Below are 21,042 nucleotides of genomic sequence, written 5' to 3'. Positions count from 1 at the left end.
TAGTTACATTTCAATTGGCTTTTAAGTAAATACACAATGGTAGGAACAAAAATAAATGGAACGAAATCGTAATAGTTTCGATATAATTATGTTATATTATCATATTATATTGATGATTATTGATGTGCCTACATTTAATCAGTTTGAAAAAAAATCAATTGAATGTAGAAATATACTAATCAAGAAATATCTTTGGCGTAGGTCTTAAAATAAAGATATTATGACAGTTTCTTTCTAAGACAGGGGCTACGGCGTCTACTATATAATGTTAAGATCACGCAAGGGACTTCGACATTCGTGACGTTTTCGTATAACGTTCCTTAAACTCCGGCGTCCCCAAAGTACGTTCAGAATAATTTAAAAATATCGATCCATTAGTCTACGTAGGCTATGTGAATACATTACCGTTCATGCATTCGAACGTTTCAGACTTGTTTTACTTATTTGTTAGTTATATTATTATTATTTTTTTTTTTTTATGTTATTTGAAACAGGTTAGGGTGATATAATAGTCATAAATGGTAAACGGTATGCACGCTCGCCATTTACTGTGGGTAATCGCGTGGGTTGAAGCACTTACGAAGTTACCTAAAATGTCTAGAAATAAAGTAGGAGTGAGTAAGCGGAGAGTCACGAAGAGTAGGGTAACCAAAAAATAATTTATCCTCAGACCCTTTATACACACACACGAGAACCCTAGGGTATTACAACTACAGTACACGTTTTGAATTATGAAAACACATAAACATATAGGGACCGTTATTATACGTGAGCTGCAATGTACAATTTTCCACGAGAAATGAGTAAATTAATAATCAAAAATTGCACGGTGTACATGTTTTTGCTCGCGGACGTAATTGTATCACATTAATATGCTTATTATATAATATAATATACCTTGACTTGGATGCTGTGGGGCGTGACAATTGATTGGCTGTTGCCGTCGTTGTCCGGAAACGTTTTCATGCCGTCGAACGACCTGAGCATGGTCACATTGACTACGTACCCTTTGACCGATGCTGAGTTGGCTGACGGTTTGTCCCACGTCACGAATACCATAGAGCTGCTGTTTACATCCACTTGCACATCTTCGGGTTGACTCGGCAGAATTTCTAAAATGCACAGCAACGTCAGTACGTAATACGATATTTTATTTTGTATTTTTTTTTTTGCATCATTGAATGTCGTGTACTTATTATATAATATGATAAACACACAACAAAAGTAAAGTCGCCGATCCGTTTTTTTTTTTATATATAATATACTTATACACATTAAATCTTTTCCGTTTATAGCTTTTACGTCAATCAATAATGTTTACCTATCCCCTCTACGATGCATGCCAATGTCTGTTCAGTATACGGAGAACACGAGACCATGGTTTTTATATTATCCGTGATTGGGGTGTACTCCCCTTGGCAAACATCTTGGCATATGTCTGGAATACCTTCTTGCACACAACAAGGGACATGATTTCTACCGTCTGCAACGAAAATAATAATAATAATAATAAAAACTGTCTACCTCCCGGCTGAGTTAAAGGGAGAAAGAGAGAGAGAGAGAGAGAAGATGAGATGAAAAAAAAAATAGTAAAATGAAAATAGTGGAGGAAATGCGATGTGCTAACCTGCCATGCATTTTACAATGGACTTGAAGTCCGGTTCGCAGTTTTCCGGGTCCTGTCCAGTGGTGCCATCCAATATGCTTTGTATGTTGCAAAAGCCCAGACAACCCGAGCTCACGTTTCTCGCTACGCAGCAGTCCGTGTAGTTGTGGTTTTTAATGTCAATCGGTTCGGATTCGTCTTCTTTGCCGTAATACGCAGCAGTACCATTCTCAAATGGCGGCGGTTCCAGGTTACCAGACAACACTATTTAATCGATTTTTAATTTTTATATTAGTGTCATCGAGAGCCATAATATAATGTCATTGGCGTATTTAAACGATGTTGTATAATTATTATCTTTCAACTTACCCGAAAGCGAGTGGAACGACCTAACTACGGGGTCGCTATTCACTTCACATGCGTATAACCCAGAGTCGTTAAACTTGACGTTCTTGATGGACAATACCCATACGTCACCGCCTGTAAATCGAAAATAAAATTTAATACGAAGTATGAACAGAACACAATATATATTAAAATATAATACATAAAAATACATCGTGAATGTGTAAGTGTGTTGACGAAGGTTTTTCGAAAAACTAAATCCATTCATGCTTCGAGGGTTAAGAGCATAATTCTAAAAAATACGTAGGTCAAAACCAGATACGACATGAAATTCCAATAAATTGTATAATTTTTTATTTCGCTTTTATTACATAATATGTTGTGAATAACGACATCAAAATGGTACTTGAATCTACTCGAGATATACGTCGAATAATTTTGACAGAATCGTTTATAATATTGTATTGGATAAAATATATTGAATTCAAAAAGTCACTTACCCTCTAATATAAGTGAGTCATACGAGAAATATTATGATCTATGAAAAACGTATAACATATCGATTTATGACATAAAAAGTTATATACTCCATACATTATTGTGTCAGCAAATAAGTTTATGATTTACTTTTCTCATTCTTATTCAAATATAGGTGAATATTTTATACAATTTATATATAAATGTTTTAATTTTTATTGCATCTCTTCAGTATTCACACTAAATTTAAACACGATATACTATCAAGACATGACATATTAGAGTAACACATCTTCACATCAAAATATAATAAACTATCGATAACGTAATCACCTTGATCGTACAATTATGATATTATATTTTTAGTTTCAGTGATATTGAATGAGTACAAAAAATTACAATTTTTCTATAGCACCATAAATTTCAATGAAAACAATTTGACAGACATTTTTCAAAGTCTTACATTATTTTATAATAATTAAACTGACTTTTGAACTACCTAGTTAGGTTTTAATATACAATAGATAAAAGTAGAGTATAAATCTATATATGTTATACAAAAAATCATTAAAAACTTTTATATAAGTACCATAATATGAAACCCATTTAACTGAAATAATAACTGTTAATACTACCCGTATATAACAAGTATTGTGTGCTATATTTACGATAAAAGATTCATTCACACAAAAGTAATTGTATTATAAGGATGTCTAATCGTCCATCACATTTTACAATTTTTCGTCATAAATGTCATTATTTATTCATTGGTTAGTATTAAAACTTTAAGTTAAGAACATTAAATTATTATCAAGAAACTTCTAAGTTAAATTTCTTTACAATTCAAACGCACCGCACTGACTAAGTCACAATTGAATTTCGAAATTTACTAAAATTTATTGCTTACTCGTTTATTGCTTAATGATCAATTTACATTGGTCTTGCTGAAGACCTATCGAACAAACTACTAAAACGATCTGGACATAATTCGTAATAATTATTTTGGTAGTTTTGTATATTCTGAACTGTATTACCCCTTCTCATCCTTAAATGTATGTCGCCCACCCTTTTCCCAACTACCCTACGTTCACACCCGCGAGAGTTTTCTCCAGGACCCTTATCTGCTACGGAAAGGCGAGAATATTAATTATTCATAATCTAGGGATTTGCCTAAATGTGTATACCACGTTTAACAAATTACCAAAAGTTCTTATACAGAAATTGACGGGACTGTGAATTTCCTGCAGTGTAAATTTTGAATTTACTGCACCATTAACAACAAAGACATTTTAAACACCACGGGATACGTAATGAAACTTTATTGAGTTTATATTGCGTTAGCCGTTAGGGCCGAACAATGCTAATCCTCAACGTCAAGTCAGTGTTTATTGTGATAAAAACGTTTCTTTATTTTTGTTTGACTTTTTGAATCAAAACAATTTAAACAAACAACAAATATTTCCAAAAATTAATTAAGCACGTGTTGTATTATTCTAGTGCGAAGACCTATAACTATACGGTGGTAATATGGTCTAGTTAATGTGCAATTCGCCTACTTTTTGTTTTAAATTAAATGTATTTTTATAAGTCCTAAACCCTCGTTTTCTTGTAATTATTTTTCTAATATTATGAAAAATACCTTACAGGAATAATGTAAATTTAAATTTAAATATTCAAAAAATGTATAAGTTAAATGTACCCATATCAAAATTATGTTTATCTTTTAGTGTAAACTTGTTACAGTAAACTGAACACGTACATGTTTTACATTTCATATATCGATTCCAAAGTTTTAGTTTAATTCAATACTAAAGATACCATAGGTAAGATTTTTAAAAATTGTTAAATAAAAAGCTTAAACAATCTGTAGGTACAATGAAATGCTCAATAACTGTATTAGTTAATAATATTATGAAACAAACTACAAACATATATGAAGAAGTTGTTTAAGGAGTCATCTTTTTTGTTGTTTCCGTAAACGTTTTAGTTGTTATTATACATTTTTTTATTTTATTTCTGTTATAACATTAATATTATTAGTTTCGCAAAAGGTCACTACACCATTTCATAGTCACATAAATAAAAATTAAATCATACATAATTTAGGCATAGGCAATTATTATGAACAATACTGCCAATATTGTAACAATCTTATTTTATATTGGTTCCAAAATACATACATCAAATATCAATAAGTATTTATCGATTTTAAGTTATCTAGACTTGTTTTACTTAAAGATAAACAATTTAACATTTTTGATGCCATATTAACAACAGATGAGAAATTCGTTTACAAATTCAAACACAAGGTTCAACTGTTTAACTAAACAATCAACTAAAGGAAATCCGAGCGAAATCAATTCAACCACAACAAATATAATATTTTTTTGAATTTCTTTTCTAGATAATATTATACTTCTAATTTTATTTGTTTTTACAGTTTAAAATAAAATGACTCAAACTTTGAAAAATATTTTATTTATTTTTTTGGAATTAATCCGTGGCAATAATGGCCATTCGGTGATTATTTTTATTAAGTTTTTTTAACTGTGGAAGAGGGTACAGTTGGTTGAACACGTGTATATAAGTGCGAGGATTTCTAAGGATTTCTAATCCAACCTAACCCGAGAACTAATGGCACCGGCTGATACTTGACTTCAGAACATGGTTTGTGACTGAAACCAACCTGGCCACTCTTACATAGCTTAGGTAATGTTTATCAATATATATAACATATTAGTCTGGTACCACTAATTACTGCTGTTCACGGGTTCTATTCATATAAAATATTTAAAAATGTTACAATTTGATCTGACGTAAATCAAAAGTTTTTCACCGAGAAGATAATTTACATCTTAAAGTAGAACCAATTAAATGTATGCATTTCATATGCATTAGTATGTTCTTCTTGGTTTCTAGAGGTTAATTCGATAATTATTTAAGATTCCAAACATGAATTGTGAAAGTAATTTACCAAAACTTCACCAAACTGCCAACTGGCATACTTATTATATTAAAGGTTTATTTGTTGGTGGCAAACTTAAGTCTTGATGCGATCAAAAATCTTCACGGACAGTGTAAAGTTTTTAGGGTTATAAAAAAAGTTTTCCACGAGTATTTTTCTGCGGGAGAACTTTATTTCTCTTCTTTCGTTTTATTTTATCCTACTACTACCGTTTCAGAATAGAAATTCCCTATCAAAACATGATTAAATAACTCTTTGGAAAAAAAGAGTCTAATCGATTCAGTTAAGGTGTTTTTTAACTATACTCCTTCAAGGATATATGTACATTTTTATTTATTTTTTTCCGAAACCCACAAAAGTTTTTTGAATAAATAAGCGAATTTATCGATCTCTTGAGAGTGTGCAATTACTATCACGACCCCTTTCAAGTATGTGTTTTAATCGATACAATTCTATAGGTATAAAATATGTTTGCAAACTGTTAGGTATATTAGGTATATAGGTATTGTATTACCGTTCAGTTTACGTAGGTTTGAACAAATTTGTTTTGTCAACAGTTACAGAAGGATTTATAAATACGTTTTTGAGAATATTTAGGGATAAAGTGAATCGAATATAATATTATGAACCCATAATAAAGGCTCAAACAAACTAAACAAAATACACATTTTTATAACTATTCTTTATCGTTTAAAAAAATACCAAAAAATAAGTACCAAATCAAAATTACTTAGCATAAAATATCCTCTTACCTTTATCGTGTAAAACCTCGAACCTTCTGTCAGCGGTTATTCTAGATTCCGCTGCAGTCAAAACCTTCAATCCTTGTCTATCTTTATTTTCGGTTTTCCACAATACAGTGTGGTCTCCTAAATTTCTTACAACACATGTCATAAGAGCCGAGTCACCTTCTTTGGAATGTATAGGTTTTGCAGTGGGTTCTTGCATGACCGGCAATTCGGCAGTATCCAACAGTTGCACTAAAAACAATAAAAAGTATAACTTAAGTTCCAATATGTAGGTCAACAATTAATTGAAGACAACCTTCAACTTATTAATCTACTCCTATTATCCCATTGTAGACATCGTTGGGGGGTTCGTGATTTTATCAATACTATGTGGAATTAGGTCAAAGTTCAAAAGCAGCACATACGTCATAATATTACAACAGTCAGCACATGACGTCCTTCGTGACATACGTCTACATGTAAAACATCAATCGCCCTAATTCGCGTAGTATTGATTGAGTAAATGGAGAACAAAAGAGGAATTATTACTAAGTATTGGCTAACCATGTATGGGTTGTTTCAATATAATATTCACATATTTGTTATCTAAAAGATACATCTTAAAGACAATTTACACTAGACAATGATCAAGTCCATAGAAAACAAAATCGTTCAACCAGTACGGTTCAAATCCATCTATCACTGTGTAGACTCATACAATTGAAAGTTAAGACATACTGTACGAACCTTACAATAATAGTAACATGAACATGAAATTATTTTTGTGACGTGCATTTTTGGTTTCGAAAAACACAATATTTCATACACACTATCCGATAATAAAATACTATAGTAAAACTTAAATGTTCAAATAAAACAACTTTACGAGGGATTAATGAATTGTATTGCTTTCAAACAAACCTACTTTAATTTTAAAAGAATAACAATATGGTGTTACAAACATTTGCTGCAGAAAAAAAATAAAAACAATAAATTAGATAGTATTAGATTTATATTCCCAAAAACATGGGGAATTGTGTCAAACTTTACCGTCTATTTGCCTAAACAATAAGCGTGGAAAAATGTATAAACTAAATATAAACATTTTTGCTGAAAATCTAAAGCAAAACACAAGTGTTTACTCTATAAAATACTACTGACAGAGACCGTGAACAGTACCATCCATAAGGCACCTGGGTCACATCCACTCGTAAATCTTCACGTTCTAGCCACACGGCTGTATCTTTTATATCAATAAATAACATTGCACAACAAAACATCGGAGGAATGAAGTGAGTAGGTAGGTATTCGAAAAGTACAGTGTCATTCGCAGGTGTCGATGTGAACAGATAAACTAGTGGAATACACAACACATGAGTATTGTACACTCTTTGAAATAGTATACCTTATAATTGACGATGGATCAGCAATTAGTTAAATGTAAAAATGAAACTTAATACTCTAAATGTGCCAACCTATTAAATTACAACGTATACAATATATTTTAATATATTACTTGTACACATAGGTAATAGGTGCATGGAAGTATGGAACGTATAATAAAATTCCCACTATAACATTACTGAAATAGTTGTGATTTATAAAAACTAAAATATTCTATTTACCAAGGGTGTAACAAGAAATATTACAAATATTTAAATTAAAAAATTAAATCCCTAATCTTCATAGGAGTATAGCACTTAAAGCACTTTTTACTAAAATTCTAAACTTTGTTTCATTTTTAATTATACGATGACCTTTATTTGTAACTATAAGATAGAATATATTATTTTATCAAAAAAAAACTACTTGAATCTGAAAAAAACACATGAAACAGTACTTGAAAGTTGAAACATGGTTCTTTTGAAAATTATTTTCATACTGTTAAAGGAAAAGAAATCCCTTCCACTTGTAATCCACTAGAGGTATACTTCAGAAATCATTGTTCGAAAAAGTGTCGGGTTGGTGAAATTATTATACTGCAAAAAATAATTTTTACGTTATTATAAAAACCGAATACTCCTTATTAAGTGACTGACACTTCACGACTGAAACACTCTCCAACTTCGTACTTAAATAAGTAAGATAGAAAAGATCGAAATATAGGTAGTTATAACTTATATTATAATAATATATCCAATATATATAATATTTGTATATAATTAATAATTATTACAGTTATGAATGTTATTATACTTCTTAACATTTGTCAATGTTAGTTTAGATTTGTATCATAAAAATATTTAGTGTGCATATATTTTGTAAGAAAATAATTTATCATATATTTTATATTTTAGTTGTTGACAAAATTCTAGTTGAATAGATAAATAATTCACAATGAATACATTTACTAAATTGCTTATTAAATCAAAATAGGTAGTTAATTTATTTATTTGTACAGTTAGCATACAGCATAAGAGAACAAATTTGAAATGAAAATGTTGTGTGTATATTTAATTTAAATTTATATGAACACGCTTTTATTGTTTTTTACTTATAATAGAGAAGAATTAATTAAGTTGTTTTTAGGTCATTCTTTGTGATACTCCAAGCCTAATTATGTATTGACTTTTAAAGACATAGCATCATGTTATTGAAAATAGAACAATGCGTTCTTGATGAGTGTATAATGTGTTTGATTAATACAAATCTCATACACTATACAGACAAATAGAAGAAAGATTTTTCAGAAAACATTATATACAAATAATGAATTATTCAAACTAAGCAAAAAAGAGTTGATCTTCTCCAAAAAAAGTTGTAATTTTCTAACATTTACTTTTATGTTTACTAATAACGTTTACATTTTTGATTTACCAATATTTTGATAAAATTTAAAAGATAAAAATAGGAGTAGGTATTATTTAATGATGTAGTATTAAGGTGAATGCATTATGAATGGACATAAAATAGATTTCAATAGATTTTTTAGCATATTATACTATTGTTACATTCTAGTCTTAAGTTCCTATAAGTTGGATTTTATATATAATGTAGGTACTTATATATATTTGTTCTAAAAAGGTCTTTTACTTTTGACCAACTTTAGTCTTTACTTTGTGTTTTAAATACATAATGCTTTAATAGTTACTAAGTAAAAACCACATTGCCATAATTTATTACCATAAGTAACTCATTATTTGATTAAATATTTATTTTATAACATTATAAAACGGTCCTAATTCTAAGTAATCAAACTATAGTTAATAACCTACTACAAGTGTCGAGTACATATTGGATATAAACTAACTAGAATTACTATATAGGCACAACCTAACTTTAATGTTAAAATGTACTATTTAATCATCGATAAATAATAATTTTTATCAGAAAAATTTACACTTTTTATTAGTGTTTTAAATACTAACTTGTTTTTTATTTCAAAAGTAATTTTAGATTAAGATAATAGGTAGGTAGGTTACCTATATAATATTATGATTTATAGCCTAGGTAAGTACTTACCTGGTAGCAAAGTTAATTATGTCGTTTTATTTCTTTTTGTTAAATTGTTTAAAATTTTAAAAGTATATATCTATAATAGTACCATAAATTCAAAATAAATAATTTATACATAAAAAAAATAGAGACCATATTATATTTTACAGATAATACATTTTATTTTAGGTGAAACTGACCAATTCAAAATTTTTATTTTAACTTTTATTTTAAAACTTGTTATGTTTTTACTAAAATCCATTTACACCTAAAATAAACAAAAGTATTGAGGATTTTACTGTAATACCTAATAGAACGGAAAGTTATGGAATAATATATAATATATTATAATGTATAATGTGTCAAATGAGAATAGTTAATTATTGGAGGATAAAGGGATATGAAGGAGAGAAAACTGATAGATTTCACACACATGATAAGAAAAATACATATATCCTTAATTGAAAAAAATCAACTAATTTAGGTATATTTTGTTCTAGGTTATTATTTATAAATATACGTACTATATTATCTTCTACACTCTACATGGACGCTACATCTAACAGGGTGATATTTAATTTTTCTATACCGTGATTTATTTATAGCCTTACAGCACCGGTTGAAGTCATATTATGTTCAATTGATGTAGATTACCAATCGAAACATAAACAATAATTGGATATAGGTACAGTTTATCTAATCGCTAGTTGTCATTATAATATAGCCGCGTATAGGTAATAGCCAGAAGGTGTACAGAGTTAATAATATATTATAATACTATTGTGACCTCACAGTTAAAAAAAAAAATAAACAGATAAAACAAAAACGAAAACCACCGTCGGTGGTAATAGTGAAAATGTCCACCTACGCCTTACCTATTAACTATATCTCAACTGGTATCAGGTGCGCATAAAAATGTGCAACCACAAGTCAACGTGTTGGCCATCAGAACGATTTGTTCTTTGATTCTCACTTATCTCTAATACGGTAAATATATATATATATATATATTCCATATAGGCATAACTCATTGCCCGTAACCGTGTCAACTGTAAAATCACGGGGACGTTGTCCCATTTAGCGGCTATACAGTCTTCAACAGCCGGAACGACACTGCGGCACAGTAATAAAACGCGCGGCCTTCAGAAGTACACGGACTAATACATATTTTAGTGTCATTGGAAAAATAGTAAAAGGACATAATAATAAAAAAAAAAATGAAAAAAAAAACTATTCGTATAAATAACACGACAGCGGTGGCTCACGAAGAGAAAAACACTCTGACGTAAATTGACCGAATGAAGAGGCACGCGTGCTACAAGACACGTTGAAATAGTAAAATGCATACATTTTAGAGTGAAGTGAACAAGCTGTTATTTTTTGATGTGTGCGTTGTTTTCCTGAGTACGTATAGTATACAGTTATTCATATTTTTCACCATGGACGATATTATTATGTTCAAATATATTCTCGTATTAATGATAAATAATAAAAGAAAAATATCAAGTTTTATCGATCAAAAAAATAATAAGAATAATAATGAACAACCAATACTGAACACATTATAGATAAACATTAATGATTATATAAGATATATTTTTAATGAATTTAAAACGATAAAAACACAAACAACTTGTTAGGTAATGAGTTTTTATAATAGTCATTATAATTACCAACCTGTGTAATATTATATTTTAAGTATAATTAATATATTCCAAGTATAAATATTTATATTCGGAATATGGGTATATAAAATGAATACTGAAAACTAATGCATAAATGCATAATAACTTTTAATTTTTAAATTTTTTTTAATTATTAAAGCCAATTTAAACTGTTATGTAATTTAAGTTTTTTAATAACTCTTGTATTGTCATGTACTTAACTTTGTTAGCCGACTAGTTATAAAAAAGAAACTAGTATTATAAAATTGTCTATATAATTGCTCTAAAATGTGTTTAAAAATACCACATGAAAACTCGATGTTTTTCTATGACAATGCATTTCATTTACAAAACAATTAAAACAAAGCAACAATGTTGTTATCCTCCGTAGTTATTCTTTAACTACTCTTCCTGTCATTATATTATACGCTGCACAAGAACTCAAGAACAATGCACGTTTTTTAGAATTTGATATTTTAACTACAGATATTATGTTTTATACAAAGTAAATTGTACATAGTATATAATAAAGTTAATTAACTAACTGCAATGCGATAATATTCAAGATAATTAAATCTAACTATATTTGTCAAATAAAATCCATATTTTTATATAATATGACATATTTTATTATATCATATTGCCTGTCATAGGATTTACTTAATAATACTGTTGAGCTAGGTTTACTGATTAGAATATACTTAATAGGTACTGCATTTTAAAATAATATATACATATAATAAGTATCTTATAAAATATTATAAATTATGGGTGGACATAAATAGGTAATTAAATTGTATTCAAAGCAAAAAAGCGAAATGTAGATATTTGTAAATTAAAAACATTAATTAGACACATTTTACAATGAAAAATGATATTTCCACCTTGCTATAGACGTTTAGTTACTTCTCAATATTATTTATTACATGCAGGTAAATGTTATACAAATTAAATGATATGCATCACATTGTAAGTATGTTCATAAGTTAGGTACACTTACTTACTTTTTCTGAAGAAAACGTACAATAAGTACCTAATAATTATTATTATCTAGTATCTACTGTCGTCGGTCAATGTCAAATCATAAAATAAAATCACATTTACATTTTAACGATATAATATCATAATAATATAATATTTTATTCGTAATTTATTAGCTAACTCGTTCTTTATTATAAGTTGAACTTCATTAATAAAACAGTTTTAGTTTTTTTTCTTTATTTAATTACAATCCGCTCATATGAAATCAATACTTATACCTAAGTCATAAATGTATATAGGTAATCTGCCAATGTTTGCTGATAAGTAAATAATATTACATTTTCAATATTAGTATATATGGTTAATGGTTATATTAAATTATATAGATAGGTACAATACGAGTGTAAAATGGTTTGTGTTACTTTTTGTGATTAATAATGTAATGTAAAATGTGCAGATATCACAATCACACGCGTATATATAGTTGAAAACGGTATTATTCAATTTTCGTTTAAGTATCTGCGCCTATAGAATAAAATACGAAACAATGGGTTTATGTAAATTAACATTTTAGGTTGTTATTAATGTTTGCGCTAATTTGTGACACAAACACGTGCCCATTAAGAGTTCATTTTCGGTCTATAGACGGCGTTGGAACGAAAAAAAAAATGTAAATCGCAGCGATAATCGTGAACTACATTAACAGTCGCTGCAGAGGCTGCACATTAAAAACGGCGTACGGCGAATGACGAGGAAAGTTGAAAAACGTATGTTTAGAAAGAAAAAAAAATTTATGCTATATAGGCGCTGTACAGTGACGTGCGGACCACTATCGTCAGACAGTGAATTATACGTTGTATATTTTGTATATATATATATAGTATATACACAATACACTATAATATACAACGGACGTTTGATTTGCCATTAGTGCGTCCCATCTAATTACTATACAAGACATTAAGTTCACATTAATCTGGCTCCAGCGCCATACCCCCGCGGGACAGTGGTGCGGCGCGCCGAATCCCGCACAGACATTTCGCGCCGAATTCAAAGGAAAAAAGCAAAAATCTAGTGGCGGCGCCCGCCCTTTTAAAAGGAATGGCAAGTATTAATTGTTCGCCGTTTTTGGACCCACTCCCAGAGCCCGCGAAAGAGGGCGCCATTGACCGCGTTAAAACTCCATAAATTTAAACCCTATCTCGCTTAACGGCCGTTAAACATTAAAATTAAAAACCATTTTACCACCTAGAAGCGCGACACTGCTGCAGCCGTGCTCAGCGGATCACCGTTTTGACGACCATTGTTCCGCCGGACTCTGACTTCCGATTCGTTATTGATTCGGATCTGAAACGTGAAGACGACGACAAGTCGACAAGTGCAGACAACGATCGGGTCAAAATGTCAGGTCGGTCGACAACGGCGAGCAAAGTACGAAATATCAAATGAGAATAACTATACGCGGCGGACAGCGTATACAGAATACCTATGTCTTATCTCCGGCAAAAGAGAGAAAACGTGAAATACATTAACTTACTATTGATTTTAACTCACTATGTGTATATGTCTGTATAATAATATGATAAATGTCTTTGATGCGTTCCGAATAATTCAACTAGTGGCGCTTAATATTAATCTACGTGACTCCTTATATTATAAGAAAATAATATTGATTTCCTTAATATGCATATTTTAACCGTCCAATTTGTCGGATTAATATTATGCGTTAACGTTCATAATAAAGTTTGCAATCGAAGTTTCATTGGAATTAAGAATAATTATAAGTCTTCAATAAATTATTCAGTCGTATTTCTCGAGTGAAAAATATTATAACGCCTGCAGTGTCGTCAGAGTCATTTCAAATTAACACGTTTTAAAATAGGCATGTGAAGATGAAACAATGATTAGCAAAGCGATTATTACATACACTATAATAATAATTAGTAAAATAAAAGTAGTGTTTCTTCAGAGATAAAAAATACCATAGTGAAACAATTTTATGGAAAAACACAATATTAAATTCCTTAATGGTGCCATAAAAACAAAAATAATGACATAAACAAGAGCACTCACAAGTCGACGATGTTTGAAGGCTAACAAATTGCGATTGAAATTTAAATTGAATTTGGTATGTGCATTTTAAACGAAATATTTTAAACTGCCAATCACAATAGTATAAAATGAAAATACATAAATTAATACTTTAATAGTTAAGCGATAATATTATAGTTTATTATTCATAAAATTACTTAACATATTTTACGTATCTCGTAAGTAATAAATCAAATAATGACTATGACTTTAGCTTGCTGTGAACAGATTTTAAGCAACAGCAGTAGCCAATATAATAAAACAAGTTAATTGTTTTAACCTGTGTTCCAAAATGTTAATAAAGAATAATAATATGTAAAGTTCTATTTTTAAGATGATAAGCTAAAATAATTTAACATTTAAAGGTGTAACGCGTAAAGAAAATGAATATTTTGGTACATTAAGGACTAAGGTACGTAAATATGATAGGTAAGCTAATCTTAAACAATATAATCAAATACAACAAATTTTTTTTATAATAGGGCAGTTTCAGTTTATTGATCTGTTTGTTCATACATTTCTTAAATGCTTACACATGTTTATATTTAACGTCATAATTGAAATAGATATATAAAATCGACTTAAAGTTGATTATTGATCAATCAATAAAATAATTTACTGTCCAATTCATTATCATTTGAATATTTATAAATTGATATTCTTGACACCGCTAAAAATGTGTGTCTTAGGTATCAAATGAAAATAATAATAATAATAATTGTATAAAAACTTAGTATAGATATTAAATTATTTTTATTGTAATATATTATTAATGAAGTACAATATATTTTTCAATTTAAGATTCACATTTATTTAAATTTTATTATACACTTTATAGGTATAATAAACGTATAAATTGTATTCAATACAAATTTGTCCAACTAATTCATATGTTTTTCTAATATATTATACATAAGGGTAAGTATAGAAATTCGCTATAAAATATGACTTCTTTATTACCGGTGTGTCAATAAAGAACTGAATTATTATAATTCGTTAATTAATAGTTAAATAGTGGTATTATAAAATACATTTTAATAAGAAAAGTTTTCTTCTATAATACTTTATAGAAAATGATTATAACTTTAAATATATTTTACAAAATATTTATTTGGAATTTATGTTAATGTTATTATACTTACACTACAACTAAAATCGAGCTTATTTAAACTATAGGATCCGTTTTAGTGATAACGATTGAGACTTAGGCACGATATATTTTAATATGAATGTAATAAATAATAATATATTTTATAAATTTAAAGAATCATTAATTATCAACAAACAATTAACATTTACCTACGTATATTAAAACTTAAATGGCTTCGATATTTTATTTTCACCATAGCTTAGGAATGTCGAATTTCAGAAATTTATTTTTTGAAAAAATTTGAGAAATGTCAACAGCTTAGTTATTAAAAAACGAAAACCAATCATGAACACTTTTTATACAAAACTTCATGATCTTGAAAACATATCTAATATAATATAATTTGCACTGGTTTGTATCTTAAGCAAAAATAATATTTCACACCCAAGTAATAAGACCGTCAATTCGCATAACTTAAATAGTTTCACAAATATCTTAAATACCCAAGTACAATACTAAATTACAATTATAAAATACTCTATGTAGACTGTCAAGCCAAATTAAAATAGCCAAACTTAACAACTGTACAAGAAATAACAACTATAAATAAACTTACCATTATGGATGACGTTAATTAAAAGAAGTACAACCGGACCAATGCGAACGTTGACAATCATGATGGTCCCAATCAGCTGATCCGGGCTGTGTACTAAGGGTTAACGCTAAAAACAAAAAACAAAAGAACACATTACGAACAACTTCATCTAATAACTACGTATTACTATACTGAACATTTATCATATATTTGCGTATACGTTTGTTTATGGATCACTGTGTTACTACAGCGGTCACAATGAATGCGTTTGTGATTTTGTTGTGATATACTCACCTAATGTTCGATACGTGACTGGAAGTTTGGACTGGATACTAAAATGGAGGGGAAACGGCGAGTGAGAGACGTGACGAAACCAGAGCCTAAGAGACGACTAACAAGATGTATGGTTTTAAGATTTTTTTATAGATATCTTGTTAGAATCATTTAGAAATCAGACTATAATGGGCTATTAGATAAAAAATAATAATAATAAAACCATATTTTACACACAGATACTGTTTTGTTAATGTTTTTCGAAGGTCGTATATAACACTTAACTAATATACAATATCTATAGGTACTATCATGAATTCTGCCCCCCCCCCCCCGACGATACCTCAACATATATAATTAAATTTAGTCGAACCAACTATTTAGCTTTATATTTTTAAGGTACCTAAACGAAACATAATATCTAACTAATATTTACTCATTTTATATTAAGTAATAAATATATTACCTATTTCCAATAAAACGACTCAATAATTGTCTATTATATTTTAGCCTGTATGGTTATATAACATCACAATATTATTCTACCTTATCTCTTTTAACATTCATAATTTTTAACTCAATTCTGTTGATTCTTCGTTCTAAATAAGCACATACTATAAAATATTATATCATATATGCACATATTATAGGTTGACCTAGTTAAGTGTTAATTACAAATATGCATTTTAAATTGAAATAAAACAAACATACTGTGCATTTGCCTTTTGAATCCGATGATTGATGATATTTGTATTTATTAATTAACAAGTTAATAATATTGAGTTTATAAAAATAAAATAGTTTACAAGATGTCATGTTGACAAGTGAATAGGTAGTAGGTACCTAATAATTATTGCCTATGTTTACCTATGTGCGTCGTATACGGTTTAGTAATTAGAGATATTATTATAAGCGTTAACTGTATTATTTGTTCCTATATAATATATTATACTGTATTAAATAATATATAATATTCAATATTCAGTTAGAACCGAATAAAATCGTTGAATTAATTTAGAAAAAGTAAATTTAGGTATTATAACTTTACGCAGACAACAATAATATATTATAGATAAAAATAGTTGAAAATAAAACTACCTACAAAATAATAAAAATAATGAATTATGTGAATTATTGTACATTAATAGCGATTGACAATTTTTTATACATTTATATATCACTATTATGAGGATGGAATAGCCCATAAAATCTTTATGGACTACACAAAATAGTAAATGAAATTAATAGCAATACTGATTGAATATACAATTTACATTAGTCAAACGGGGGTTCAATAAAGTTGAGTTATTCGTTCCAAATTCGTCGAATTGGTCGAATACGTTTCCTATACCCATTTACCTAATTAAACGAGAAAACAATTAAACGATATTATACAATATGATGAGCTGTATAGACGGTATACAGGTAGTAATAACGGTGATATAATTTATTTGGGTAACACCTTTAATGGGCTTAACTAATCGTAATCGTTTGTTGAACAATCATGGTGGCGATCGGGCGTTGAAGGGTTTTTGGTATAGCCTTCCAAAATGATTGAGTTATGGTCAAATCTGTGCGTGTCCCTATTATTATAGTGCCCCATCGCAGTCGTGGTAATGACCGTCGTTGGGCAGATCTCATGAATATTATTGAAACGTGCAATACTGTGTACATGGCCAATAATTTATATGGTGGAACGTATACCTACTTGACTCTTATCGCATTGTAATTAATATATGCATAGATGAATGGCGACGGCAGCCCGCAAAACGTTGACGGATCTATATTGTTATATTATAATTCTAGTAGGTGTGAATTGATTACTCGACAATTTATAAATTATTACTATCCACCACCGCCGACAGGTGTCTAGAAATGGACCACCAATATTTATTTATAGTCAATATTATAACTGCTCCGAAGACTAAATTAATGGGAAAATTAGTTTCCGTCGTCCCTGGTCCCACACGTCAACTAGCTAATAAAATACAATAGGCGATGTGTTATAAATAAAAATAAAAACTGTTCGTAACATTCCTTTAACCCAATATCCAGAGAAAAAATGTCGAATGAGAAAAATAGATAAAAAATAATCCTTGATAAAATAATTTCTTGTGGTTTATTTTGAGGGGTGCAATAAATTATTTATGTGCCGAGCAATCGATTCGACAGGCAGCAAGTCCTTGGGGTTATAATCCAAGAAACATTAAAAAGAATCGATGTATACGCATTTAGTTCGACGTTACACATACACTCAGAAATAAAAAAATATATCGTAATTGTTAGCTATAGTGGCATTACGAAATTGTAATATTAAGTTAGCTAGATCAAATCGATTCGTCATAATTTGCCAATTCAGTCACATTTGTGTTTTAATACAATTATGCTAATCAATCACGAGTAGCTGTTATATCTACTGGTCAATATATTTTTTTCATCCAGGTGTAATGAACCAAATACTATAATGGCATTTAGTGTGAAAAATAGTATGACCACTGAGTGAGTTACATAGAATAATATTTTTGCGACATTCGTTTAGACATTTATTAACAAAATATATACACAAATTGGTAAATAACAACAACAATTGTCAATATTATTTGAACCTTAAACCAAACATGATACATTATTATGGTTTATGATACATATATCAAGTTTGCTTGAGACGTCAAGATTATTTGTTTGTCTTTAGTTTTCTTACGAAGTAATTTTTTTATAAAATGGTCAGCAATTCGTTATATTAATTCGAATACGTATACAGTTGGTACGAATATTATTATTTTTAATGTTATTTTGAACACAGTAACAATATCATCAAAAAATATATTTTAAATAGAGTTCGATTGACCCAAAATAGTTCATAATTTTATTAAACTGTTTTGTCGTTGTTTTTCCAAATCCTTAAGAGGATTATTATTCATTAAAAATAACACCATCTATCAAAAAATGTATCATTCATTACGTTAAAAACAAATTAAACATATTTAAATAAATTTATAAATTTAATTAAGTAGGTATGTGTACCGTTTATAAATACACGTACGCATTAATGATGCATTTTGTTTAACTAAGTTATATTATGTAGTTATATATTTTATTGGGCATTTATAAGCTCACTATTTAATGTTAAAGCCATAGAACAACAATACTCATTTTTTCTTTAAAGATTATACCTTATAAATATATATTAAAAATAGGTACTATAGCAATCAATTTGATTTCCAATTTTAACAACTTTTAGTTATTGTAAAAACATATAGTTTAAAAATATTCTATAAAACAAAAACAAAATAATCATGAAAAATTTAACAAAAAAAAAAAAAATTGAATATAGTTGATACTCAAACCGGAGTCAAACATTTAAGTGGATTTATATAGTACTATATTACAGTAGTGTAAAAGATAATGATCAAAAATATAAATAAAAACAAGTTTAAAACTACTTTAATATACAGTTATTATACTTGAGAAAAAACTTTAGGTTTTTCATTAAAAAATGTTTTCTATATGTATTTGAGTTCATTCAGAATATACAAAGAAGGTAGTACGATATGGAATATTACTCTACCTACTATCTTTATCAGGTAGGGTATAACTAAAGTTTTAATTTAAACAAATATAAGAGTAATATTTTACTTGAAGATATAAAAAATCATTGGTATTTACATATTGAATTTAACTGATTACTTATATATAACAATATATAACTAGTAACTAGTAGTAGATAATCTATATTTACCAATGTTCTATGTCGAGATTTTGCAATTATAAATGATTGCTCACCTACAAATAGAATAAGATAAAAATCCTAAATACACCACTGCATATATTGTATTTCTGGTGGTCAGTATCCGTGTTTTTCCCCGTCCACACCGATAACTATTTTACTCGTTATATAAAAAATGTACTACTGCATAGAACGTAAAAATTGAAATTTCAAGACCCTATTTTTGAATAAAAATAAATACACCTATATATTATAAGCCAAATAATAAAATGTCTTTGAGTATGTTGGTACCAACTTATATTTACTTATATATGCAGTTAACTGACAATCTGTGAGACAACATGGATTTATAATTCAATATAATATTATAATACCTTTACAGTTTTATAGTTCTCTGTTCGGTATAATTCATTATCATAAATAAAAAAAATATGTAATTATATTAATGCCATTGTTTAAGGCTTAAACTTTAAGGTATAATTGGAATATTTATATACTCATACTCATTTCACAAATAACATTGAATTTAAGGCAATTGTTTGTTATTATTTAAATTTTAACCCTGTAAATAATACACTTTAATAGCATGCTTGAACAATATAATTTGAAACTTGAAAGATTATTTTTGAAGACATCAAAGACACAATAAATGTGTATATTAAATATACTTCCAATTGTTTGTAGGTAAGTATTTAGCCGAGTTTAGTATTAAATAAATAAATACTAAACAACACTACAGAAAATAAAGTCCATACCAAATATTAAAATCAAATCCCAAAAGTCAAAAAATAAGTTTACTCGATTAGTAATTTATTTACTTGAGACATGATGCAATCCATTTTAAGTCTTAAAACTAATAATTTCCTCATGCAACAAAACATCTTTGTATAGAAAAATATAAGCACTACCTATTTTCATATAAAAGTTGTAATACTTTTGAGATAAGTTTAAATTGAAAAATAATATGATATGACACGAACCATCATCCGAGAGTTATAAACACAATAAACATGCTATATGACATGGCCATATCAACTCTTTTAATCTTAATCTGAACATAAAGTT

The 21,042-nt window shown here is 28.4% G+C and overlaps 1 protein-coding gene across 2 annotated transcripts in view; it reads right to left on the bottom strand.

The window, feature by feature from the left end:
• LOC132942468 (Ig-like and fibronectin type-III domain-containing protein 1) overlaps nt 1-21,042 on the bottom strand; it is a 95,883-nt gene that overhangs the window by 30,700 nt on the left and 44,141 nt on the right. For both annotated transcript variants that reach the window (XM_061010878.1, XM_061010879.1), the window contains exons 3-8: nt 15,999-16,104; nt 6,146-6,373; nt 1,976-2,086; nt 1,628-1,870; nt 1,322-1,483; nt 898-1,112 (exon numbers count right to left, since the gene is read on the bottom strand). In XM_061010878.1, the coding sequence (XP_060866861.1) occupies nt 898-1,112; nt 1,322-1,483; nt 1,628-1,870; nt 1,976-2,086; nt 6,146-6,373; nt 15,999-16,059 (1,020 nt within the window). In that variant the 5' untranslated portion in view covers nt 16,060-16,104. The remainder of the gene's footprint in view (nt 1-897; nt 1,113-1,321; nt 1,484-1,627; nt 1,871-1,975; nt 2,087-6,145; nt 6,374-15,998; nt 16,105-21,042) is intronic.

Source organism: Metopolophium dirhodum, chromosome 4, assembly GCF_019925205.1.
Source record: "Metopolophium dirhodum isolate CAU chromosome 4, ASM1992520v1, whole genome shotgun sequence".
Lineage (NCBI taxonomy): Eukaryota > Metazoa > Arthropoda > Insecta > Hemiptera > Aphididae > Metopolophium > Metopolophium dirhodum.
The sequence above is the reverse complement of the archived record's forward strand: the minus strand, read 5'-3'. Positions and strand labels throughout refer to the sequence as shown.